General features: G+C 47.2%; 1 protein-coding gene across 1 annotated transcript in view; it reads left to right on the forward strand.

The window, feature by feature from the left end:
* Nucleotides 1–3,018: 3,018 nt before the first annotated feature.
* The window catches only part of arhgef28a (Rho guanine nucleotide exchange factor (GEF) 28a), a gene marked incomplete at its 5' end in the record, with an annotated part of 32,879 nt that continues 10,076 nt past the window's right edge, over nucleotides 3,019–25,821 (forward strand). The window contains 31 exons of the mRNA XM_079363768.1: nucleotides 3,019–3,184; nucleotides 3,269–3,652; nucleotides 6,325–6,514; nucleotides 7,103–7,286; nucleotides 7,896–8,094; nucleotides 9,687–9,730; nucleotides 9,824–9,905; nucleotides 13,268–13,353; nucleotides 14,001–14,260; nucleotides 14,378–14,555; nucleotides 14,669–14,780; nucleotides 15,462–15,548; nucleotides 16,547–16,583; nucleotides 17,549–17,653; nucleotides 18,582–18,705; nucleotides 19,941–20,076; nucleotides 20,149–20,204; nucleotides 20,302–20,362; nucleotides 20,474–20,609; nucleotides 20,706–20,815; nucleotides 21,491–21,631; nucleotides 21,748–21,998; nucleotides 22,412–22,537; nucleotides 22,637–22,754; nucleotides 22,856–23,110; nucleotides 23,231–23,307; nucleotides 23,443–23,621; nucleotides 23,698–23,789; nucleotides 23,886–24,071; nucleotides 24,226–24,446; nucleotides 25,177–25,224. Of these exons, the coding sequence (XP_079219894.1) occupies nucleotides 3,019–3,184; nucleotides 3,269–3,652; nucleotides 6,325–6,514; nucleotides 7,103–7,286; nucleotides 7,896–8,094; nucleotides 9,687–9,730; nucleotides 9,824–9,905; nucleotides 13,268–13,353; nucleotides 14,001–14,260; nucleotides 14,378–14,555; nucleotides 14,669–14,780; nucleotides 15,462–15,548; nucleotides 16,547–16,583; nucleotides 17,549–17,653; nucleotides 18,582–18,705; nucleotides 19,941–20,076; nucleotides 20,149–20,204; nucleotides 20,302–20,362; nucleotides 20,474–20,609; nucleotides 20,706–20,815; nucleotides 21,491–21,631; nucleotides 21,748–21,998; nucleotides 22,412–22,537; nucleotides 22,637–22,754; nucleotides 22,856–23,110; nucleotides 23,231–23,307; nucleotides 23,443–23,621; nucleotides 23,698–23,789; nucleotides 23,886–24,071; nucleotides 24,226–24,446; nucleotides 25,177–25,224 (4,431 nt within the window). The remainder of the gene's footprint in view (nucleotides 3,185–3,268; nucleotides 3,653–6,324; nucleotides 6,515–7,102; nucleotides 7,287–7,895; nucleotides 8,095–9,686; nucleotides 9,731–9,823; nucleotides 9,906–13,267; nucleotides 13,354–14,000; nucleotides 14,261–14,377; nucleotides 14,556–14,668; nucleotides 14,781–15,461; nucleotides 15,549–16,546; nucleotides 16,584–17,548; nucleotides 17,654–18,581; nucleotides 18,706–19,940; nucleotides 20,077–20,148; nucleotides 20,205–20,301; nucleotides 20,363–20,473; nucleotides 20,610–20,705; nucleotides 20,816–21,490; nucleotides 21,632–21,747; nucleotides 21,999–22,411; nucleotides 22,538–22,636; nucleotides 22,755–22,855; nucleotides 23,111–23,230; nucleotides 23,308–23,442; nucleotides 23,622–23,697; nucleotides 23,790–23,885; nucleotides 24,072–24,225; nucleotides 24,447–25,176; nucleotides 25,225–25,821) is intronic.

The following is a 25,821-nucleotide window of genomic DNA, read 5'->3' on the forward strand; positions in this document are numbered from 1 at the left end:
GGCAGCAGATCTGATGACACCCCCCCCCCCCTCCCCCCCCCCTCTGAATGGACAACAACATGTTCACACTATAAACCCACATGTGTCACATGTGCGTCTTTGATTTGGTGCTTCAATGAAAACACCTTTTTAATCCAGTCCAGTCATGATGTCTTCTTTAGGTCACACTGACCTTTGACTGCATGGACAATTCAATGAAAAACCACATTACAACATACATTTCTGTGTCTTCTGTGGACATGTGTCCTCATAGTCGAAGGACAATTCTTTTGGAAAAGAATTGAAAGACTAAAGATAGAGGAGAGATAACTCTTCGATCCCACAGTTGATTATATCAGAATATGACTTTTTATGAATGATTTTTGTCTTTGTCCAAGTATTGGAATATAAGAAGTCCCTCTCGATGGCGTGCCTCCACAGCAACATCGTACTCCCACAGTTCTCTATGATCCTAAATGAACATGTTAAAGCATTATTTGAAGTTGGCGTTGCAGTAGCTTGTAACACAGCTGATTTCCTTTTTTCCAGTAGGTGGCGCTAAAATCAACGATCCTCATCGTACCTGTAAAGTTCTGAAAAACGACTTCCTTTATCATGGAACATGCAGCGCTGAAGGTTTCGCCAAAGCCAGGTCACGAGTGTTGGACCCAAGTTTAATAACCTTCCTCCAGCACGGTCTCCTCTCGCTGAGCATGATTGGATAAGAGGAGTTCATCCGAGTACGTCCCCTGGCACGTGGAGGTGAAACGACTCTCGTGAGCGCGGTCCACATTGAGTGCAATCAAACACTTTTGTTTCCTGAGCGAAACCTTTGGCACAAGTTTTGGCAAACTCTTCTGAACCAAAACAAAAGAGGTTCTGCAGCACTGGGCCCAAACGAAGACGTTCTACCATAAACCGTAAACTAACTGATTCACAGGGTCTTTTCTCACCGGCGTTGCTCTACCAACCTCGGGCCAGGCTGTCGACTTATCTTCCTTTAAGGTGGAAAAACAATCGCTGATAGCATTAACGGTACTGAGTGTACACTAAGTGGTACTACACACACCACTTAGTGAACGCAACAAGCTGGAAAAAGTGCCGTCTGACTCAGAGCTCCATTATCAAGTCTGCGGACCCGACTCTGATAGCGAGTCTTGAAGCACCGAGAGTGTGAAGGGAAAGCAAATAAAAAAAGAGATTTGAGTTTGAAGGCTTGGTTGTTGTTGTTGTAGACCTTGAGAGAGAGAGAGAGAGAGAGAGAGCCCGATTATTGATCTGTTAGCCAGGGACAAGATGTTCTGTCCTTACAAGGCTGTGTGGAGCGACCTCTCACATGTTATTATCTTCATGTGGAGCATTTTGGAAAACAAGCCTTTTTGTGGCTTCCACCATCGGCCGAGGCCAACTCGGACGGACGCACCTCGGAGACTTGGACAAAAGTAATAAGATGGCAGATCTGTAACTGAGACGGTCTTTGTCCCTGAAGGATGCACAAAGTACTGTGATCAAGTTTATATTTTACTTTTGTTACGACGATACAATGCAATGCCCATATATGGCAAAACAATCTCTTCTTCTTCTTCTTCTTCTTCTTCTTCTTCTTCTTCTTCTTCTTCTTCTTCTTCTTCTTCTTCTTCTTCTTCTTCTTCTTCTTCTTCTTCTTCTTCTTCTTCTTCTTCTTCTCCTTCTCCTCCTCCTCCTCCTCCTCCTCCTCCTCCTCCTCCTCCTCCTCCTCCTCCTTCTTCTTCTCCTTCTTCTTCTTGTCTCAAGTGTTAAATCAGTCTTTGATTGGGAAACAGAAAAAGGCTGATGTGAAATGGTTACAGCCTTAAAATCAGAAGTGGAGCTGATGGAGAAGCTTTAAATACATTTAAACATGATGGATGCCTCGGCCTTTAGTATTAACATAGAAGATAAAAGAAAGACGGCCTCATTAATCTTCAGATAAAACCCCCAAGCTGAGGACAAGTAAACAGAAGATAAGGATATTACACAATGATGGAACTTGAAGTATACGTTTTCCTCTTGAACTTGTAAGATGCACTCTGAGTTAACCTTATTTTACAGTTCAAGGAAAACATACTGGCTAAGAGTTGAGATTTTCCACCATTGGTTTTTAATTCTGCTCGTATAAAAAATGGCTTTACTCCGATTGGTTGTCCTTGAAAAGTTGGTTTAATGAAGAATGGTTGTCTGAGTTTGGGTTCTAGTTGCCTCTTTTTCCCCTCTACATGACGCTCGTGAGGGATCTTTGAGGCGATGCATGAGTGAGCAGAGTTTAGCTGAGGTCAATGAGAAAAAAAAACAAGGTCAACCTAACAGAAATAATGAATCTCATTATGAAGACGGAGCACGAAGAAGACGCTCTGTTGGGTGCGCCTCACTCCCATTGTGAGAAAATCACCCTGGACGCCCCTGCTGTCTGATCTCGCTCTTTAAAGTCAGGACAATGAGTTCAGACTTGAACTTGTCAGCAGGGTCTTAAAAAAAAAAAAAAAAAAAGAGAGACTTTTTCACATACGCACTCCTCACATCAACATCACCACCAAGAAATCTTCAGGGTCGGGCAGGAGCAGTCCAGGGACGTAAGATACGACCTATCCAAATGGACGTACACGACGCTGACTGTCTCCACCTTTATATAAATATATGTTGGACATTTTCCCTTCTTAAACGAAAGAGTAAAAAAAGAAAATACGAGCTGGCAGAAAAAGTCTGAAGAATTTGTTACGTGCATGAAGTTCGCACCTTGCAGGTAACTTTATGAATAACTGCTGTGTTTACATATTGGCTCAGTAGAAAGAAGGTCGGGATAAGATGGAGCGCAAATTTGGTCCATTTGTTGCACTCACACAGAGTTGAGTTCTCAACATAAAGGTCAAATACTCTAAACTTTGAATTCAAATAATAAAAAGGAATCGTACGCTCAAGATGCTGGAATCAGAAAATATTTGATTTTTTAATTTTTTTTAAAAAAAATCCCTGAAATGTTAATCGTCTGTGCTGATGATGTTTTTTTTTTCTCTACATGATGAAATGGATTCCTCTCTCTCCCGTCAGGGTCAGGTGGAGGCCCACGTGAAGCTGCAGGCACATGTTCCTGAAGAGGCCGAGTTCTATGTGGTGGTACGAGGCGCTGGACTCACTCATGTGACGACCGCAACGAGAGACGACGGCCTGACACTTCGCTTCACAGTTCCTGGTACGTCCTTCCCTCGCCCTCTAACGGTTCCTCGATCGCCCTCTCTTTACCTCCTCTCATCTCTGTTTGCTTTCCGCTCCGAAGGCCACGACCGTGTCGAAGACGCCTCTGTCACTGCCTACTGCTACGTAGAAGAGCAGCTCCGGCGATGTGAGAGTGAAGCCGCTCTTAATTACCTCAGGGACGTTGCCCAGGACTCTGCAGAGTACCTGAGTGCTAACAGGGACCGGCTTGGACCTGAGAGCTACCTGGAAGTCCTCAAGAGGTTTTCCACATCAGCTCAGACGGCAGCTGACGAGGAGTTTTCTCCTGGAGGGCTGGAGCGCAGCGAGGCGGAGCTGCCACTAATGCAGAGTCCAGGTGAAGGCGTTTCTCTCAGGCAGCTGGATGAAAAGATCGTGTGGGCCATGGCCAACATGGATTATCTTCAGCAGTGGAAACACTTGAAGGACAATCAGCCAACAGAAGGTAAGCTCCAAAAATGAAAGCCAAAACATTTGAAGCTCTCCCTACTGGTTGGCTGCAGCATAGGCCATAAGCTCCGCCTCCTCCATGTTAACAGATGAGACATGGGTCAAACTATAAAACCAAGATACATTTTTCCCAAGCGTCGTTTCTGCTGTGAAACAAAAGTTATTCAACTCTCCGTACGTGTGAGCGTCGCCTCAAGTGGACACATTTAAAGGCTCCATTTTGAATCCCGTTGCTTCGTCAGTGTCAGATGTGGGGCCTGTTCTGGCTTCGTCCAGTCAGTGGTCTGAATAATGTGCGAATGTGTGAATCTACGAAGACAGAACCAGCGGGCACATTCAGGATGTGTGTCGACTGGTGTTCACTCTTTTTAGTTTCATTTTTGAAATCGTTCCCTCACATCCTGACTCGTGATCGACGTCTTCCTGGATCGTCCGCAGAGGTCAGATATCAGGGATTCTCTTCAGCTAAGCAGATAAAACAACATGTGGATGATTTGTAAGAGTGCAATTCTTTAACTTTCTTAAGCTGCTGATCCTCCAGGAGACGTTCCTTTCCCATGGGTTTTATTTTAACATGAACCTACATTAATTTATCAACCTGTGTTTAATGCAGCCATTTGATTGTCTGTGATTTGCAAACTTTCTCTTCTTACCCTGAAACACGAGAACAACATCTGTCTCTCAGCTTCATATCAGCGCCGAGGTCGGTTTGAAACCCGACATGAGATCAGACTGTTCAGCCAAATCTTTCCTCACATGATGTGCAGGAGCGGCCAGCCAGGCCGAAGCCCGTGTTCTCCAAAGACGGAGCAATTACTGCCATTATTCCTCTCCAGTCAGTTCAGACCGCTGTGTCTATTAAATCAACTCCCACAATCCTCCTCTGCGCTGCACCCTCCTCCCGTTGTTTCTGGCGTCTGGCCTCAGATTTTGTTTTCTTTTAATGACGTCTCATTATTTCAAAATATTGACGTCTCCTTATTGTTTGAGGTCGAAAGGAAAGACATGAAGCGTGCCAGGAGGTGAAGAACTTCGACGGATTAGACGTCCAAATATGGGCGATAAATCAATCCCCAACCTGTTGGTAATGATAGTTTATGGCTTTTTAGACGTTGACGAAGGGTCAGATGTTCCAAACCTGTCATCATCTTTTTTAGGATCTGACAGAACGCCATCAGGTCATCGCTTCCACTAAACCATCAGACAGATGCTGCTCGCATTCCTCCAACTTTCGAGTAATACCACAGTTAAAGGCAGCGTTCGTTAACTTCCTCCAGATCCACTTTATTTTTAAGATTTAGGTTGAAAGTGTCTTTAGGTCCTGACAGTAATTAATAACTCAGGTGCTCTGAAAAAGAAACGAAAAAAACAAACCAAAAAACGTCTTGTGTAGCATTTTGTAAACGCGTAAAAACTTCGACCAATGTCTGCACTCGGTTCGAATTTCAAGAACCAATCACGCGTCCCTGTTTTCTGAAAATAGTGTAATATTATATATTATGTCTTTATATTATATATATATATATATATATATATATAATATTAAAAGGATGTAATGGATCCAAGTTCACTGTTACACGTTTGAGTTGTGCGACTTGAAGGCAGCCAGTGTCGCGTACGAAATGTTTTTCCATTCGGGCCAAATGAGTGCACGACATCATTGCCTGCAGAGAATAGAGAGTGTTATTTGGACCCGAGTGGCGTGCATATCCTCTTATTAAACAATGGCACAGTTTGTCTATACGACCTGCTTAGAAAAACAAATGTCCATGCAAACATGGGCGAGGTGCAAATGCAAAGCATCTGTCGGGCCCTGCTCGCTCAGAGCTCTGTTTACCGCTCCGACTGACAATGACATTCTTGTTAGTTGAACTTTCGCTTGAAGAGCGTGCTCAGCATTCACTCCTGTCAGCCGCCTGAAACTGGGTCACAATTAGCGGGGGCGCCATCACGGAGGTGACGGGGGCATTTCTGTTCATGTCACGGCTCCCGGGAACAAGTTGGAAGCAGAAGAAGGACATCAGAGTTGAATTCTTGTGCACACTTTTTTTTTTTTCCGGCTTGGACGTCAACGCCTGTGCTTACACAACAACAAGAGTGTGTGTGTGTGTGTGTGTGTGTGTGGAGTGTCTGTGTCAACATGATTTTAACCCAGATGTTTAGTGTCTAAACATCATTCAGAGATCCAGTGGATGGAGTTTGTTTATTTGTTTACGCTCCTTTGAAAGAGGCAGAATGCAGCATCCGCGTCTTCTGTTTGTCCCGCTGTCCTTGAACGCCCCCTTTAGTCCTTCATCTCCACCAGTCGTCTTCGTTTTCTTGCATCCCTTCGTATGCAGCAGCTGCTCTGAACGTCTGAGAATATCTTCAGTGAGACGTGAAGGTTTACTGTGCGATGGATCGATCTCATCGCATGACGAGATATTTGAGAGATTTTGTGAACAACATCAACGACGAGGAAAAAAAAAAGAACATACTGATTTTATTTCTCATAAAATTTCACAAGGTCGTGATCACGTTGTATCTAAGTCTCAGTTCGTTTCAAATCTGCATAACTGCTTCATGTTTTGACAGCTGTGTTTGCAGTTGAAGGTCAGTTCAGGTGTCTGTTTTCGTACCTGTCCGTGGATTCCTTCTAACCTCCTTCCTGTTTCCTCCTTCTTCCAGCTTCTGACCTGCAACCCAAAGAAACCCTCCTCCACCTCGCTGTGCGTTTGGGTTTGGTCCACCTCGCCCGCTTCTTTATTCAACAACCAAGAGGTCAAAGGTTATTGACCTCACCCAATCAGGAGGGAGACACCCCCCTGCAGCTGGCTCAGAGGGACGGACAGCATGACCTGTTCAGGGTTCTGGCAGCGTAAGACCACAGTCACACACTCTTATGTAACTTCTGAGTTGTGAGAAAACTGCAGCTGTGCATTCGTACTGACATAAAAGCTTAACGTTCTCCTTCAGTTTCTTGGAAGCAGACACCTTCATTTGCCTCCTGGAACATTTTGACTCCGCTTTATAAGGTGTTAAAAAGCTTTCTGGACCCTGTTCCTCATCCCTAAGAAAGGTCGAGCTGTTGCTTTCCAAAAAAAAAAAAAATTAACAAGCTGCTTGGAACTTCACATGATCCAAGACCGAGTTAGTCATTGTGCAGACTTAATTATCGGCTCAGGAAAGCCGTTCACGTCTGCGATAAGAGCTGAAAACGATTCTTTACACCGCACCCGAAACGTCTCATTTCACAGCAGCTCTTGCACAATATTTCAAAATTACAAACAGAGACTGAAAAAGCTGTCAGTGGGTACAAATCATGTAACACAAGAGAGCACATGATGACTCATCCAGATTTCCGATCAGGATATTAAGTAAGGAAGTCTCCTTTTTGTTCTGAAAAAAAAAAAAAAATGTCGGCACATGACGTTGGGGCTTTTGGCCTTTTCTTCCTCGTCCTCAGTCGTCCAGCTCCTGCTGCCCGCTCAGGTCTGCACCGTGTTTGGTCGGACGGCCGCTGCATGCTGAGGTTCTGCCCCGGGACGAACTCCCTGACCCTGACTGTGCAGCAGACGCCCGACTGCTGCCCTCAGGACGCCATCATGATCCTGAGAGAGAGACCCAGAGACCCCTGCGTCCTCAAACTGGCGAGTCTTTAAACTGTCATTGCTATCACACCTAAAGTGAAAAAGTTACTCAGTAGGTAGTAAATATTTCAGTGATATGATATGCCGTGTTGTGCTCTCGAGATAAGGCCGCGTGTGTGCGTGTGTGTGTGTGTGTGTGTGTGTGTGTGTGTGCGCAGCTTTTGCCTAGTCTTGCGTAAACAGCTAAACTCTTAACTCTCACAGCCTTTGACTCTGACAGTTTGATAAGAGCAGGTAACAAAACAGAGGCAGTCCATCACAGCGACAGGCAGCTGTAATGATTCAAACGATTTATCCGTCTTACTGAGTAAAATGAACTTTACACAAAGCTGACTCGAGCTGATTTTCTCCTTTGTTTTTTTTTCTTATTGTGTGACCGATTAGCAACTTCAAATGTTGAAAAATAAAGCCAGTGCATTAGTGGAAGAAAAACACCTGCAGTTCCTAAAGTGTCCACTTGAGGCTTCTGCAAAAGCCGATGTATCCCTGTTAGCTCCCATATTAAAAATGCTCATATTTACTGCACAAATAAACAAGTTCACTTCCTGGTTCAACACATTGTTTATATCAGTCACATTTTTTTGCATGCTAATTTATTATTATTTCTAGATTGTTCAAAACTCAGTTAGCATCCAACATGGCCGCCACCATCGTCAGGCCTCAAAGGCCTTCTTCATGTGTGACGTCACTGAGGCGACGTCCATGTTTTATACAGTCTGTGCTTCACGTCTGTTTCAGATGGACGAGCTCAAAGCCGAGGACGAGGAAGACAAGACGATCAAAAATGAGATCCTTCGTACGAACGGAGGTGAGACAACGTGTTAGAGAGACAGTCGCCACTGATCAGAGCTTTATTGATCGAACAGTCGGCTGATATTATTGGCTGTCAGATACATGTGGTGACTTTTCATGTATCTGAACTTATTGTCTTGATTTTTCTTCTTCAAATTTGACGACTGACAGATTTCTGTCTCTGTGTCACAGAGTTAGACGTCAGACGTTCGAGTGAAAGTGAAAAAGATTCCTAAACCCAAATTAAGACGATCAATCACAACCAATAATCAGCTCACATGACTGTGATACTTCCACACACTGTGTGACCAGCTCCATCCTGACACGTCCAATGTGCCGCTCAGTCGCTGTCACATGGAGGCTGTGAAACGTTAGCTGCAAAAAAAAACAAACACACACACACACACACACACACACACACACACACACACAGGGTTACATAAGCACAATAAGACACATGTAATTGTGCTTAGTCCTAAAGTTACAAGCTAATCCTGAGACATTGTTTGGATGATAAATGTTTTTCTTCTGAGGAGTTTATAAAGACTCTTTTCGTCTCTTTCATGCTGATTTATTTATTTCTCTCGTTTTGTTGCATTTTTCACAGATTTAAAGACAAAACGAGCGATTTAATGAAGAGTGTTTTTTTTAATTCTTTAGCTCCACTTGCGCAACAGATTCCTCAATAATAGAAGCAGCCCTCTCTGCACGGACAAACAGCTTTTATTTAGTGTGTGTGTGTGTGTGTGTGTGTGTGTGTGTGTGTGTGTGTGTGTGTGTGTGTGTGTGTGTGTGAGTGTGTGTGTGCGGTTAATCAAATTTGTGACGACTAAAAGCACCACAGATCAGCTTGAGCAAACATTTTTACCGTCACACAGCCGTCACTTACAAATGAAAGAAAACACTTCCAACAACCATAAAAGGCATTCGCTCCATTACACGCGTGTGTGCGTGTGTGTCTGTGTGTGTGTGTTCGTGTGTGTGTGTGTGTGTGTGTGTGTGTGTGTGTGTGTGTGTCTCCTTCCTCCGAGTGGACAGAGAAAACTTAAGGGGCGGATTGTTATTCTTCCTGCTCAGGCTGGCATGCAGTCACACACACACACACACACACACACACACACACACACACACACACACACACACACACACACACAGAGGTCCTGACACTGCCTCTCTTTCAGGCATTCACAACAACACACACACACACACACACACACACACACACATAGTAGCTCTCATTGAACCTGTTGCTACTGTTTCCAGTAACCATGGCGATGGTAGACGGTGGTATCGACCCATAAAGGGAAGCAGGATGTGTACCTCAGTATTGACCTTCACCCTGTCCCGACTTCTGCAGCCGGCCGTTAATCCTCTCGAAATAACAACTGCCCAGCGGGGAGTTTGTCCTCTTCCTCTGGACCTGCTGCTTTGCACGAGCACAACATCTCCGTTGCCAGGGTTTTTTTTTTTGTTTTTTTTTCCATTCCTTGATAGAGGAGTGACATCCAGAGGACCTGAATGTCCTCAGGAGGAGGAGGAGGAGGAGGAGGAGGAGAGTGCTGGTGTGTCGTGCATCATCTTGTGGTTAAATATTTTTATTTTGTGCAGGCACCAGCGAGGAGCTCCGAGCCGAAGCGCCTGCACGGCCAGACGTGAGTACGCCTTCAGTTTTTATCAGTCTGTGCTGCGAATCTTTACAGATCTGCCTCCTGAGAACACGTGTGAAACCTCGGTTTTTTTTTCAGGTTATTGAAGAACGGCTCGTTCTGTCTTTAGATGAGGACGATGATGAAGACGAAGAAGAGGAGCACCCCTCCTCCACATCTGGTGGGTCTTCTGAACTTGTCTGCGTCCGTTGGTTTATTTTAGACCCGTGGAATTTCTTGCTCAAGAAAAAGAGAGAGAAACAAATTTCCCAGATCATCCTACTCTTTTCATTTTTTTAATTTTTTTTTTTACGTTTTGGCAAAAACGACTTTGGCGTCTGGTTTTCATCGCTCGGTAGCAGCAGAGTCGAACCCAGAGGATCTGATGCCGTGCCATCAACGCGTCCTCGGAGGAGGGTTTCAGCATGTCATGCATCTTCTTCTGGTTTTGTCTTTTTGTTTTTTTTTAATCCCGGCATTAGGAAAAAGTTCCATGTGGCTTCTATAATAATAATAAGATAATTCATCATCATATTTGTGGCTGAGCAGCAGGGTGTGGGAACGGGACGAAGAGGCTTTTCTCTTGTGTTGCTGGTACAACAAGCAGAGCTCTGTTTTGGATCACATCATAGAAAATCAATACAGTCGCAGCTCTACAGACGCAGGTCGGGATTAACAGCTGTCACGGCTGCTTGGTGTGATTGAATACGTGTTCTCCTCCTGGAGTCTGTGAGCTCGCCGCTCGCCGCTCGTCCCTTCCAACGTTTAGTGTCCTCGTATAAATATCTCATTCCTCCAATGCAGACTAAACATGGACTCTGGTAACTGAACACGCCGGACGATAAACCCTCGCTTGTCTCGACGCCAGGTCTTGTTATTGTCGTTTTGATTGACAGCCCCCCCCCCCCCCCCCCCCCGAGAGGCCTGATGTTGATGCAATCCGTGTTCTGGATCGTTCCACGCCGGCCCGAAGCTGACTCACAGATACTTCGTCTGTTTTCCATTGATAAGAACATTTCAATTGTTTTCTCTTGATCTCGACTTCTTCATCTTGTTTTTTCCTTTTGGATAAAAACTCCTCTGTGATGACGAGTTCATGACTTCAGATCTTAAAATAAAATGACTGAAAATAACCGAACCGGTGAGGACGAGGAAACAGAGTCACATTAAAAATATGGATGGTCCTCTTTCGCCTTCCCTCTGTAATGTTTCCCTCGGGCTAAGTATTGAACGTTGCTATCGCACACTCATGTCGTCGAGGACGTACAAAAAGCTATCATGATAGAAAAACGTGATTGGAGCGTTTTTCTATCCGCGGCTCCGGCTGAGCGTCAGGGAATCTGCCGTGTCACTGGGACAAAGACAGGAATGGGGTCAGACTGATCCCACTCAACAAAAATTGTCTGTCTGAGCTGGGAGATGCCCCCCCCTCGCCCCCCCCTGGATGGGACAGTGGAGCTCTGTGCCTGCAGTGAGGGGGGGGGGGGGGAATGTTAACGAGCTCAAACGTTGAGGTTTCTACAAAAGCTGACATTTTAGGTCAGACGCATGAATCAACCTGGACGCCTCTGAAGCACGCGGCGCGTACCAGCTCAGCCTGGCTTATAAAAACTTTCAAGGAGGATGCTGAAGTGCTTCAGGTGTTGCCGTGGTTACGGCCGATGCTAATTTCCTGTGCTGTGGTGTGTCAGAATGAAGAGTGGGTTGTAAACTCTTGAGGGATCCTTTTCTGCGAGGGAGAAACTTCTCATCCAGAGTTTTTTTTTTTCTCTTCCTGAACTGATCCGAAGGGGTTTCACTTGTTTCCTTGACATCACGCTCCATCCTTCACATTTTAATTAACTCGAGAATCCCGCGTCCGTGTGCAAAGCCGACAAATAGAATAACTGCGTGCGTTGACAGAAAGAGAAGAAGAGAGTCTGCTTCGTGTCTTCTCTGTGTGAGAGCGGCAGAGAGGAAATGCCTCTGTGATGCCCAGGATTTCCTTTACATTAGCGCTGGCACGGCCGGGCCAGACTTCAAAGTGTGGGTGGAACGTGCTCAACGGAGAGCTCTGAAAACCGAGAGGTGATTTTCCACCACTTATGTTGAAGTGCAGTCATGCCAGCAGTGTTACTGTGAGTGCACAGGAAACATTTACTTTACCCAGAACATGCAAAAGAGCCTCAACATCTCACCGAGTGCATTTGTCATAAAGTGAACCGTTATACGAGCCGCCATCAGGTCCAAACAAACACGTTTTAAAGGTTCATTTTTGGCCTTCTTTTTTTTACAATTATTATTTCTCAAAAGAAAAATCAATCAAGATAACATGCTGCGGGGTCGCCGGTGGCGCAGCTGCAGTGCGTGCGACCCCATGTATTGAGGCTTAGTCCTCGCGCGCGGGCGGCCCGGGTTCGTGTCCGGCCTGTGGCCATTTCCCGCATGTCTCTCCCCACTCTCTCTACCCCTTTCCGACTCTATCCACTGTCCTCCCTCTATAATAAAGGCATAAAAACGCCAAAAATAAAATCTTAAAAAAAAAGATAACATGCTGAGATGCTGGTCCTCGATTTTACAATTTAAAAAAAAGAATAAAATAAATAAAATACAATAATAATAATTAAAGATAACATAGACACATACATGGGGCACGAATGTAGGCAAAGTGAGGAATTTTCGGCCTTCTTTCACAGTTGCAGAAATCTTCTGGAAAACTCGCTGATATAAAAAAAAAAGAAACTAATATCTTGCTCTGACTTTACCTCCGAGTTTCTTCTGCTAGAGCCAAGTTTTTTGTTTGTTTTTTCTTTTTTCGAATGAAGTCCGAGTGGGATGAGGTGAGAACGCAGCAGGATGTTCTCCGTAGAAGATGTCTGCTGTCTGACAGGGATAGAACTACAGGACAGTTTCAGACAGAGGACTTCCTGTTCCTGATTTTTCTGTTTGTACATCAAAAATATAACCAGCTTGTTATAATCTAAGTCTCTTTGTTCTTTTTCTTTAAAAGCGTTCAACCAGGAAGTATAAAAATATTCAGTGGTAAATAAAAGAGCCGGTCGTAACACGAAGCAATAATTGATTTTCTTACCAAGAAACAGACTCGGCCTGCTTCTGCTAAACTGGATCTCTGGAGCTTTCTGGGAAAAACAGGGAGCAGGTCCGCTGCCATCACATGTTCCTTTCTTTACTTAAAGCCCATGACATTTAAGTGATGAAAAGATCAATGTGGGCTGATCCCTAAATTACCCGCATGAAGGATTATCAGATCAGTTCGCTTTGAAAGGAGGGTTTTTTTTCCCGTCACAAAGATGTGTTGATATCAGGTTATGTCAGACTACCCTGAGAGCTGCTTTTTTCTCTCTCTTGTGACTCAAACATCTGGCTTGTATTTGCATGAATTAGGACAAAGAAAGATCTTTTTTTGTGTTCTTCAGCAGTAAATCATCAAACAGGACAGAAACAGATTCTCAGTGGACGTCTGTGGAAGAAGTTGATCTTATTTTAGAAAAGGGATGTGAGAAAAAGAGATCGCTCTATTTGCTTGCTGTGTGTTTTTCACAGTGAACGGAGAATCGATCGGAGTCCAGAACCTGCTCATCCAGCCCGCCTCGGACCTTCTGCTCTCCATGATCCCTCAGCAGACACAGGTGACACCTTACTGTCATTTTAAACCCTACAGTTGTGTTAAAGTGACCAAATAATGCTGGTAATAATAATAGTGTTGTTGCCTCATAGCGAGAAGGTTCCTGGTTTGAATCCCGTCTGACAGGAGCCTCTCTTTGTGCAGTTTGCATGTTCTCTCCCCGTGCATGGCGTGGCTCCCCCCCCCCCACAGTCCAAACACACGCTCCTTAGTGAATCTAAAAGTGTCCTTAGGTGTGAGTTATTTATGTCAGCCCTGTGACTGACAGGTGAACAGTCCAGGGTTTAGCCCCGCCTCTCGTCCGGTGACAGGTGGGATCGGCTCCAGCCTATCCTCAGGTACTGTTTCTTTAAGGAACCCCCCTCCCTACAAGCCCTGCTTTATTCTGATTGGCTAGCTCTACAGACATATGGTATTGTAGGGGGGGGCGTGTCCTTGTTACACTGTTTCATGCATACGACCATATAAGGAGTTCTGTGACATTGTGATGTCACAAAATCCCACCGACGTCCCACTCTTGACTCTGTGATGTTTACCTACTGACCTGAAACTTTGCCCACCTTTAATATGAATATTCAATATTAATTGTTACACGATAAAAAAAATAAATAAAATGAAACAGTCTAATACGTCACCTTGTTGTTCCTGTAGTCTGAAGATGTCGACACCAGGTACACGGTCTGTGGCGTGACGAGCGACAGCACTGGGACCGACGACAGTTTGTGGGACACGGTGGACGCAGACGATCTGCTTCCTGCCACCGACACGCCTCCTCCGCCGCACTCAGAGGAGTGCCACGACTCTCTCCCGCTCTCACCCGCTGACCAGGCCCTCGCCAGGTTGAGTCGCCCCCCTCTCCCTGAGCCGACCAATCACAGAGCGAGTCCTCCAATGGACACCTGTGACCTCAGGTACTAAAGGGAGGTTTTTTGTCTTGTTTGTGTTGGACTAGGTCTCTCTGCTAAATGAATTTTAAAGGGGACATATTATGTTTTTGACGTACTGGTCCTTTACTTCCTCTAACCCAGTCTAGTGGCTCTGGAGCTGGACAGCGAGGAGGACGTCCCCGAGCCACAGTCTCTGCTCTCACCGCTCTCGTCACATGATGAGAAAAGTGAAGACAAAAGGGAAACCTGTCGACCCTCCGCTGACCTCACTTGCACTCGCACCCAATCTGCTTCTTCAGCATGTGGCACTCCCACCAAAGTAAAGAATCCCGCCTCAGGCTCTCACGCTTACCAGATACTTTCACTTCTCCTTCCTTCGTGGGAAATGTTTTTTTTTATAGTATTTTTAACATCTTTTATGTCCTCGTCTAGGATTTGGGCGACCTGGGGATCCGACTGCGCTCATATTCCTACTCTTCTCCCAAAATCAGTTTGCTTCCTGCTCGTTTTGTCCGGGACAACCACACAGCAGATGTCGGCTCTGGTCAGTCAAAATATAATCTCATTTTGTTAGAAATGTAAATAACTTAACTTCAATGTTTGGTGTGCCACTAAAAGTCTCAGAAGTCAGTCGCTAACCTTTGTGCTTCTTTTCATCTTAATCCTTCTCTTAACTTTTGGTTTTCACACTACTTCATTGGTTCCCAATGTGGGGAATCTTAAGGGGGGGTGGGGCTTAGTTTTTTGGGATACAAGTCGGGCTACAGAGGACAAAGTTTGGGAACCACTGCTCGAGTGAAGAACTAAAGGCAGTTAGCTTAGCGTAGCTTCAAGACGGGGGACAATCTAACTTGACATCCTACGAAAATGATCCCATCTTTAACTGCTCGTCTTAGATTAATACCTCACATTTGATTTGTTTAATAAGCAGCAATAACAACAAGCGTTAAGGCGCTCAACTTTTCTGATACTTGGCTACGTTCTGATAGCAAAGCAAGTGGTTGTTTTTCTTTTTTTAAAGCTGCTCAGGACGTAGTGAAGTCCACCTGAGAAACTCAAGTTCAGAGCTCTAATCCAACATGGCTGCTCCGTGCATGAAGAGTAAAGTTCAGGCTGTGCATTAAAGTACACTCATCTGCATGACTTAGTGACTGAAGCCTGTTGGTCTGGAGTTGATAGTTTGTGGTAGATGAGTGAGCAGCCCTGTATCCATTATGCTCCGTAGATGGCGTTCTCCACAGTGTCAGCCACAGCCGGTCTCTCCTTCAGGCCCTGTCTCTGTCTAAGTCTCTGTCTCTGCTCCACCCGGGTAGTAAGTACTGAAAAGCCTGCAGCCCGGCCCGGCATGGCGCGCTCAGGCCCGGCATGACCCGCATCCGCTGTCAATGTCAGTGCTGTTCTGTGTTTGTGTGGGGGAAGTCGAGGTTGTTAACTGGACCTGATTGAGACGCTGAACCTGCTGTTTGCACGATTCAACATGAACTCTAATCCCTTTTTTGATTCATTCGAGCTGCTCTCATTTATTTCACTGAAAAATCACTGAACGCCTCCAGCTCTGCACACACACACACACACACACACACACACACACACACACACACACACACACACACGATATGTTCCTGGAGAATTAAAGCAACTAAGCTGCAAAGAATAGAATCCCAAACCAGAGCTTAGAAACTTAGGTTAGTGCTTATTCACCTCCAGGCGTGAATAACTTTCACTCCGGGAGTGTTCGAGCTTTCGTCACAATTTTAACTAAAAGCTGCTGAGGGCGAAAGAGAGGAGCAGAATGGACCAATCAAATTCACAGGCCGCACAAATACGTTTTGAAACAAGCATGCAGCTCTGGACGTGTGGGACAGATCTCACACTGAAAGTTTAACATGGTGATGAATGAGCTGGAGGCTGCAGCTCTCATCTGTGTCGTTTTGTCCCGTTTCAGTGAATCTCTGGTCACGTGCATGCGCAGATGGTGTCGGGCTCAGGTGCTTTCAGGTGAACGTGATCGGGTGGTGGAATATAAATCTAACCTTTTCTGTGTTTTATATGAAATATAGATGAATATTTGAATCTGACTCGTCAGCTGTCTGAAGGTTCGAGAGAAGCGAAGTGGTTTTATTCATCGTCAGTGTTGAATGTTTCCTGTGCTTTGGCTGACTTTATCTCAATGTGGATCAAACATTTTTGTTGTAATATTTATTATTTCAATCAAAATGTGATTTTCCTCCCAATGGTAAAAAAAACAAAAAACCTTGATAGTTTCTTTCCAGAGTTTTAACAAGTTCTCCTCATTCTTATTATTCACAGAGCAAAGAACTCCAAGTATGTCCGAGCATGAAAAAAGGTAATTCTGTTACTTTTGTCACTTTTTTTTTTTTTATCGTGTTGTCGTCTCGATGTTTTCTTCTGTGTCTCACCTTTTGGTTAATGATTCAAATGACAGCAGCCTGTGTTTCATGAAATCAAACCCACCCCACAGTGCTGGGGAGCAGCATATGTTGGTAACCGTGACAACCGGGTTGCTAAGTGACGGCAGGAAGCGTGTGAAGTTTGCTGTTGTAGAGAGAGAGAGGAGCTGGCTCTGACATGTGTTTCTTTAGTGTTTTTTTTCTCAGGGAGCCGCAGACATCGTCACTCTTTTTAAAATGAAGCGTTACGATACGCCGGCAAGCTGCAGGTCAGGATATGAGACGTGATGCTAGAGCGAAATCAAGAAGAAGAAAAAAAAAAGTAGTGGTTCTGCACCACGAGTCTTAAAAACGACACGTGTCAGAAGAACTTTTTTTTTGAAGCCCGACATTCACCGTATTAAAGTTGTTTTCCCATCCTAACTTTAACCAAACAGGCAAAGAGGCGGAGCTAAGACGGGCCTTAAACATTATTTATTTATTTCTAGATCTTCGGCTTGATATGATCACAACAGAGGAGTTTTTTTTTTTATTAACTCGCTGTGCAGTTCATTTAAATGAAGATTGATCTTTGGGCTCTTTTCTGCAATTCTGATAGAGGAGGACGATGGATAAAATCAGAAACAGGGACCAGAGGGCGGGGGGGAGTGAAAAGGCGAGAAGTGGCGACAGGTCGGTCTTGAACCCGGTCTGCGTAAGACACGCCACACGAGGCGCCACCGAACCGGTTCATTTTTAACTTCAGAAGCTGCTGTTTGTTTTTGATGCGTTTGTGCATTAAAAGGCTAGTCACAGCTCCCCCTAGTGGAGGACTGCAGACGTACAGTATTCAGGGGTCAAAGAGGTGACAGTGAACCAGCAGAGCGTCCCCTGAAGCGTGTGTTTGGGTTGCTCTTTGCAGAGATATCAGGTTCCGTCAGCGAGCCCAGTCGGCTGATGATGACGAGGGCGGCATGGACCTGGCCGAGTCCCTCCAACATCTCACCCTGTCCGAGTTTCTCAAAGAGTACGTGTGCGGGGCTCTGAGTCCTGATCTGCTGTCGCTCGAACCTTTAACCCGAAACTAAAACTTACAGCACGTCCACCACCTGACCACCTCTCCTCCTCTCTCCTTCCCTCCTCTCCTCTCTCCTCCTCTCCTTTCCTTCCCTCCTCTCCTCTTCTTTCTTCTTTCCTCCTCTCCTCTCTCCTTCCCTCCTCTCCTCTCTCCTCCTCTCCTTTCCTTCCCTCCTCTCCTCTCTCCTCCTCTCCTCTCTCCTTCCCTCCTCTCCTCTCTCCTCCTCTCCTCTCTCCTTCCCTCCTCTCCTCTCTCCTCCTCTCCTCTCTCCTTCCCTCCTCTCCTCTCTCCTCCTCTCCTCTCTCCTCCTCTCCTCTCCTCTTCTTTCTTCTTTCCTCCTCTCCTCTCTCCTTCCCTCCTCTCCTCTCTCCTCCTCTCCTCTCCTTTCCTTCCCTCCTCTCCTCTCTCCTTCGCTCCTCTCCTCTTTCCTCCTCTCCTCTCCTCTCTCCTCCTCCACTTCGATTCCAGCCTCTAACAAATCGACTGATTAGATTTTTCACAGCACAGAGTTGCAGAGACTGGCCGCACACTTTTGTCTAATTTTAACTTCCTTATTTTTCCTTGAATAATATATTCTAACAAAAACAACATTCCAATGAAGTTGTTTGTGTTGTTTGTGTCAAAGCAGGAAGTCAGCGTCTGAACTAACCCTAACCACGTTTAACAATCAGTCTTCTGCTTGTGTAATGTATAATAAAAAATGTGAACTCTTCCCGAAACCTCACGAGATCATTTCCTGTTGACTCAGCAAAAAAAAACAAAAAAAAAAGAAGCATGCATGGTCTTGTCTGCACACGGACAGTGTTACCGTCACAGGTGATAAAACACAAAAAAGAAGGAAGCAGATCGTTCTCACGTTACGTTCCGTGTCCTTCAGGATCGAAGAGGAGGAGTCGGATAAGTACAGCATCCCGACGAAGGTGGAGTCCGACAAGTACAAAGTGATTCGCACCTTCAGTTTCCTCAAGAGCCGGATGTCCAGCACGCGCAACAAGACCAAGGTAAACACAGGGCGCCGCACCCTCCCAGCACGCCAGCACGCCAGCACACGCGTGCAAAACGTACACACAAGCAGAATGTGCAGAAAGTGTGTGAGGCCCTTTCTCTCCCTTTATGGACGAGGTGTACCTCACCTCTCGCCCTTCGCCTCTCGCCCCTCGCCTCTCGCCTCTCACCTCTCGCCCCTCGCCCCTCGCCCCTCGCCTCTCGCCCCTCGCCCCTCGCCCCTCACCTCTCGCCTCTCGCCCCTCGCCTCTCGCCCCTCGCCCCTCGCCCCTCACCTCTCGCCCCTAGCCTCTCGCCCCTCGCCCCTCACCTCTCGCCCCTCGCCCCTCGCCTCTCGCCCCTCGCCCCTCGCCCCTCGCCTCTCGCCCCTCACCTCTCGCCCCTCACCTCTCGCCCCTAGCCTCTCGCCCCTCGCCCCTCGCCCCTCGCCCCTCGCCTCTCGCCCCTCGCCCCTCACCTCTCGCCCCTCGCCCCTCGCCTCTCGCCCCTCGCCTCTCGCCCCTCGCCCCTCGCCTCTCGCCCCTCGCCTCTCGCCCCTCGCCCCTCGCCCCTCGCCCCTCGCCCAGCTCCAGCCACCTGTGAGAGAAAGCATTTAACTTTAAAGCTGCATCGTTTAAACAGCGGAAAGAGTCGAGACGTAGAGTGATAAATACTGTTTGAGCCCGTCCAGAGATTTTCAGGATGGTCACAACATTTTTAAAATCATCATTTCCTGTTTTTTTTTTGTTTGTTTTTTTCTCTCTGCATTTAACGCCTCGACTTCTGAGGAAGTGGGATTGTTCTTGCTTGTTAAAACAAAAACAGCACGGAGAAGAAAAGGAAAAAAAAAAGCGTCTTTATTTTCAGATCAGATTTGAGGACGTTCACTCGGGTGGCTGGTTTATGTGCCTGCTCTGTGGGAGAGCAAAGCAGGAAACGTTTCTGGGAAATGCTGGAGGTCAGAGCGACAGACTAAACACGGAGTCCGGCTTCTTCCCTTTTAATGATTAATCCTCCAGTTGTTGAGTCAGCGCTCTGCCTGACCTGCGTCTGTTGTTGACGCTGCGCTCCATTTCCTCGTCCGTGGACTTTCTAACGGTTCGGATAAAGGCGGGAGGGGATTCCTGTCAGGCTCAAAAAGCCCGTGCTAACTCGGGTTTAGAGACGTATGAATGGGAGGCTGTGCTTAGCCGTTATCTCTGTCTGCACGGCCTCGCTGTTTACGCCTATGTCTCCGGCCTGGTTTTCCAAGGGGAAGGGGAAGGAGCGAGAGGCCAAGGACAGGCCGCTGAACGGTCATCGCTTCAACGCGGGCGCCTGTCTAGGCCCGACTGTGTGCGTGGTGTGTGACAAACCAGCTTCTGGAAAGGACCTGCTGCATTGCTCCAGTGAGTAGGAAGGATTTTACCTGCATCAGATTCACTCAGATACACTCTGACTTATAAAACGTTTGTTCCCAGGTTGCACTGCGATCGTCCATAAAGGCTGTAAGGACTCGCTCCCCCCGTGTTTGAAGGTGAGTGGAACAAAAAGAAAACAAGTCTGTGCCGGAGCGTGTCCTCATGTCTTTTGTTTACGCGCTGAAACCAGCCTCTCTCATTTGTATTACTTAGAAACTTCAGGATAAGTATGCGGTTGCCATGGTGAAGAACAGGACAGCGTCTCTCCCGCAGAGTGAGTTTTTAAACACAGACTTTCTCTGCTTCATTCATCACGCCCGGCGTCCAGGACCTTCTTTGTTCTTCCTTGTCGCGTTGCTCAGAAAAGTCTCACATCTCTGCGCAGATTTCACCGTGAGAGAGAGTCCTCCTCCGCCCGTGAGCTCCGCCTCCCCCTCTCTACCTGTCACCACCCCGAAGGAGAGGAAGGAGGCCGCCGCCCAGCCGTGCGGCCTCTCAGGGAGCTTCCCAAACAGCGACAGGTACAAAGACACATTTTCATATTATCGGGTGAGTGTTGGTTGAAGTTTGAAGCCCGATGACGATTTTCTGTTTGTTTGTTTTTTTATTCCCTTCAGTCGGCTCAGCGAGAGCTCAGAGACAGAATCTGACACCTCGAAGGGCTTCAGTCGATCAGAGGAGCTGCTGCCCACTCCAGCGTCCTCCACAGACTCCTCCATGGGAGAAGGTACTTCTGTGCATGTTGTGAATCAGTTTCAGGGGGACGATATTGGTTTGCATCTTTTTAAACTGAGGGAGCGACCTGTGAGGTGTTTACACGCTTTTAAAAAAGCAGCAGGCTCCGAAAATCAAAGAGGAAAAAAAAAACAAAGATGCAGCAGAAGAGGCAGGAAGCTGCTGACTCTGCATCACAGACATGAACCAGGAAGTGGACGAGGCCGAATAACAAACCAGCTGGAGCGAAAGTGAGGTCGCTTTTGTAAACGGACTTCAGGTCTGATGAAACACAGACTCAGTGACTTCAAGGAGACAGATATTGTTTTGTAATCGACAGCAGATAATAAATGACCCCGGACCCCGAGCAGTGATTTAGCTGTTTATGTTTGAACCTTGTGTAAATACGTTTTTATTCTGCCAGTGCAACAACATGTCGTTCATGTCTGCAAGTCTGAACGGCAATAAAGAAAGTCGAAGTTGTGGGTGGATCATTGCGTTGCTCAAGGATTATATCCAGACTTGGTCCACGTCTGGACTTGAACCGGCGACCCGTCTAACCCGACCCGAGGCCGACCGGTGGAGCTGCTGCCGCCCCTAATGAAGCAGACCTGAGGCTCTTCATGTTTTCACATCCGGAGTTTAAACGCTGTTTGTTTGTTTTCTCTCTCTCTCTCTCTCTGCACAGACTGCGTCGACACGTTCGTCCACAGCGACATGTCGGCGGACGCCGCGGATTACGAAGCGGAGTCGTGGAGTCTGACGGTTGAGCACAAGTTCTGCAAGAGGCAGGACAAGCGAGCCGTCAAGAGGCAGGACGTGATCTACGGTGAGCAGACGTCCGGCGTCTGGAATTCACGAGGAAACCACCTCGTCACTCGTTTAAGCGTTCAGTCGCCTCTCTGCGGCGTTGTCATCCATTTTTATTTCACTCCACCTGGGCAGAGCTGATGCAGACGGAGCTGCACCACCTGCAGACGCTCCACATCATGGCCGAGGTGTTCCGCCGAGGGATGAAGGAGGAGGTGCAGCTGGACACCGAGGCGCTGGAGCGGGTCTTCCCCTGTCTGGATCAGCTGCTCCTCTTCCATCACGCCTTCTTCGGCGCCATGAAGGAGCGGCGACACGGCTCGGCAGAACCCCAGGGACACAGGAACTACCTCATCCGGAGGATCGGAGACGTCCTGCTCACACAGGTGAGCCGGCACATCTCACACTGTCTGCTCTTTATTATAGTCAGATCATCTGGGCAGCAACATATAAGACGACAGCTCGACGGCGTCCGTATGAACAGCACGCACATCTGTCAGCTCAGCAGACGAGAAGCAACAGGCCGCTTTTTATTACCAACGTCATGTTTAGAGCAGTGAAAACATGTTTTATTCTTAGTTTTTATATTTTAGACTTTCTTTGTCAGAAATGTGAGGAATGAACTTCGACATTTGTCAGTCATGTTAAAGTGAATGTAAACACAGAGCCGGGATGTTTGATATTCATGTTCATGTCTTTACATGATGATAGCTGAGCTCTCGGGTGCAGCTGATGGAGATCCGGACAAACAAAGAAGTTTTCATGGTTTGTGTTTTTTTTTGTTTTTTTTTTCCTGCAGTTTTCAGACGAGAACAGCGAGAAGATGAAGCAGGTGTACGGAGACTTCTGCAGCCGCCACAACGAGGCGGTCAGCTTTTTCAAAGAGCTCCAGCAGCACAACAAGAGGTTTCAAAACTTCATCAAGGTAAGACGGTAAAATAAAAAAATATATAAAAACACGCCTTGATTTATGAATCGGTCCGTCCTTTGAGACGATCTGATTTCTCTTTGTGTCTCTTTGAAGCAACAAGGGAATAATTCTCTGGTCAAACGGAGGGAGATCCCAGAATGCATCCTGCTGGTGACCCAACGGATCACAAAGTACCCAGTGCTGCTGGAGAGGATCCTGCAGTACACTCAAGGTCAGTCCTCTCCCGCCCTCTGCTGGCGACTCGCTCGTACTGCACGGCGCTCAAACTGAAAATGAAAACTTGTAACCTTCTCTTTCTCTCCGGTCGCTCAGAGGAGACCGAGGAGCGCGCCGACATCTCCAAGGCGCTCGCCCGCATCCGAGAGGTGATCACATCGGTGGACCTGAGCGTCAGTGAGTACGAGCGGCGCCAGAGGCTGCGGGAAGTGTGGAGCCGCATGGAGAACCGCAGCGCCGCCAAGCTGAAGAACGGCCACACCTTCCGCAAGCAGGACATGATGAGGGCGGGGCAGACGCTCAAACACCAGGGCGTGCTGCTGTGGAAGACCGCCACGGGCCGACTCAAAGGTTAAAACTCTCATTGACCCTCCGCACCCTGAGGCGTGCAGAGAGGAGGTTTCCTTCGCCTTAAAGATTCTGTGCATTAACTGTTTGGCTGTTTTCTGCTTCTCGTCTCTTCGTCACTAGACGTCCTGGCGCTGCTTCTCACGGACGCGCTCATCTTCCTGCAGGAAAAAGACCAGAAGTTCACGTTTGCTGCCGTGGTATGCAGACTGAACTCATGTTCCTGGGTTGATCCCACACAGACAAACACATCAGCTGCGTGTTTTTGTCTCAGGCGCCATGTGACACGTGTTTTTTTTTTTTTCTCTCCCTTCTCTCGTGTGAACGTCCTTCAGGATCAGAAGCCTCCCGTCATCGCTCTGCAGAAGTTGATCGTGCGAGAAGTAGCCAATGAAGAGCGAGGGATGTTTTTGATCAGCGCGTCGGCCGCCGGCCCGGAAATGTACGAAGTCCACACGTCATCCAAAGAGGAGCGAAACACCTGGATGAGGCTCATCAGGGAGGCCGTAGAGAGGTCCGTTTACAGCTTCCTGTGTTTCCCACACACTTTTTTTTAACAAACCAAATAACCTTCAGCTTTCTCCGCTCAGCTGTCCGGAGGAAGAGGAGGAATACACGAGCGAGTCTGAAGAGGAGAAGCGAGCTGCTGAGGCGCGAAATCAAAAGATCCAGAAGTTCCAAGGTGCTTAAAAAAAATAAAAAACCAACCTCTGAGATTGTTGATTTGTTGTCTTTCCTCCTGAGTTCTCTGAATCTAACGTGTGACCTCATATGTCAGAGAGTCTGCTGATCCAGGACCAGAAGATCTGCTCCAGCCTGGAGGAGAAGCTGCAGGTGTACGCCGCGCTCTCCGCTCTGAGCGGGAGGACGGACGTCTCGCCGGTCGAGCCGCGTCTGCTCGTCCAGCCGCAGGCGGAGGAGACGGCTCAGACGGCCGTGTTGCTGGCTGCAGCTCTGCAAGAGGGTGAGAGAGGAAGAGGAGTTTGAGGGATGGAGACGTTATTGAAGAGTTTATAAATGTGCCATATTTATCAAAGATGACCTTTCCTGAAAAAAGACAGGAAGTAAAAGCAAGGCACTAAATGACTTTGCTCACACTCGTGTGTTTGTTCCTTCAGCTGAGAACCTGAAAGCCGCTCTGTCGTCAAAGGCCTCCTCCTCCTCTTCATCGGACTCTGACGCCGACTCTTTGTTCCCTGCCGGCTCTGACTCACCTGTGCAGCCCGGCTCTGACTCACCTGAGACCTCGGCTGGGAACCCCGAGAGCAGCGAGGGGAGCTGGACCGAGCCGGCTGCACCGCTCTTTGCAAACACCGACACGAATGACTTCAACACCAAGGTAAAGCTCGCAGCAGCTCACACAGAGAGTGTAAGTGGAGGTGTGTGATGGTGCAGGTAGTGTAAGTGCAGGTGTGTGATGGTGCAGGTGTGTGATGGTGCAGGTACAGCAGTACAGCAGGGGTGTTACTGCTGGTCCGAGGCTCTTACAGGCTCAACGTCTCTGCGTTTCCATTTTCTGCTCAGACATGCGGCTCAAGATGGCCAACAGTTGTTTTAATAATTCAGCACCCTCTATTGGAATTGCATTACAGTCTTAATGTGATGAATCATTGATGAGCTCATCATAAAGGAAGAAGTCCATTTAGGTCCCAAGGGTGCTGCAACATTAAAAATGGATATGGAGACTTTATTCCAATTACATCGTGTGCTGCCGTCTGCAGCTTTTTTTTTTCTTCTGGTGACCCCCGAGAGGCAAACGACTCGGATCAGAGAGAGAATCGTTTGATTGGAGAAAAAAAAAAGCATGAACTGTGTTGTAGTACAGCGAGCACGCCTCGAGGGGGCGACGACGCACCATGAGAGCAAGTTTGCACCTCGAAGGAAGAAAGAAAGAAAGAAAGAGAACGTCTTCTCCTTCCCTGAGAGTGTCCTCACAGACACATGTCTTCATCTGAGTGTCCTCACAGACACATGTCCTCATCTGAGTGTCCTCACAGACACATGTCTTCATCTGAGTGTCCTCACAGACACACATGTCCTCATCTGAGTGTCCTCTCGTCCTTTCACAGGTGGCTCAGAGCGTCCACAGCCTGATGCAGTTACTCTACAGTCTACAGGTGAGCTCCACTGCTACCTTTGAATCCTCGACTCTGACTTCACCGCTCTACTCAAAGTCATATTCATTACACTTGAACAAGCTGCTGCCTCTCTCGAGCAGAGAGAGAGAGAGAGAGATAGATAGATAGAGAGAGAGAGAGAGAGAGAGAGATTCATGATGAGGTTAAACAGTTGTTTCTTCCTTCAGCTGTAAATCTTTCTCCGTGTGAGGACGGAGGCGTGCAGCCTGTTTGGATGTATAAGGAGCAGCTCGACTCACAGATCTGATGTACATGTTAGATGTTAGCGTCAAACTCCGCCTGGATGATGGCTTTAATGTGCTGCACACACACACACACACACACACACACACACACACACACACACACTGCTCTCAACTGTTTTGAAGCCAGAGCTAACGAGAATCCTACTGATGTTTTTCTGTGCATTTGTTTTACTACACACACACACACACACACACACACACACACACACACACACACACACACACACACACACACACACACACACATTTCTTTGGTATTAAATGTAAATGTGTGCACAGAGAGCGTGTGTGTGTGTGTGTGTGTGTTTGCATGTGGGCGTCTATCTGCATG

Source organism: Symphodus melops (assembly GCF_947650265.1).
Source record: "Symphodus melops genome assembly, chromosome: 16".
In the NCBI taxonomy this organism is placed as follows: domain Eukaryota; kingdom Metazoa; phylum Chordata; class Actinopteri; order Labriformes; family Labridae; genus Symphodus; species Symphodus melops.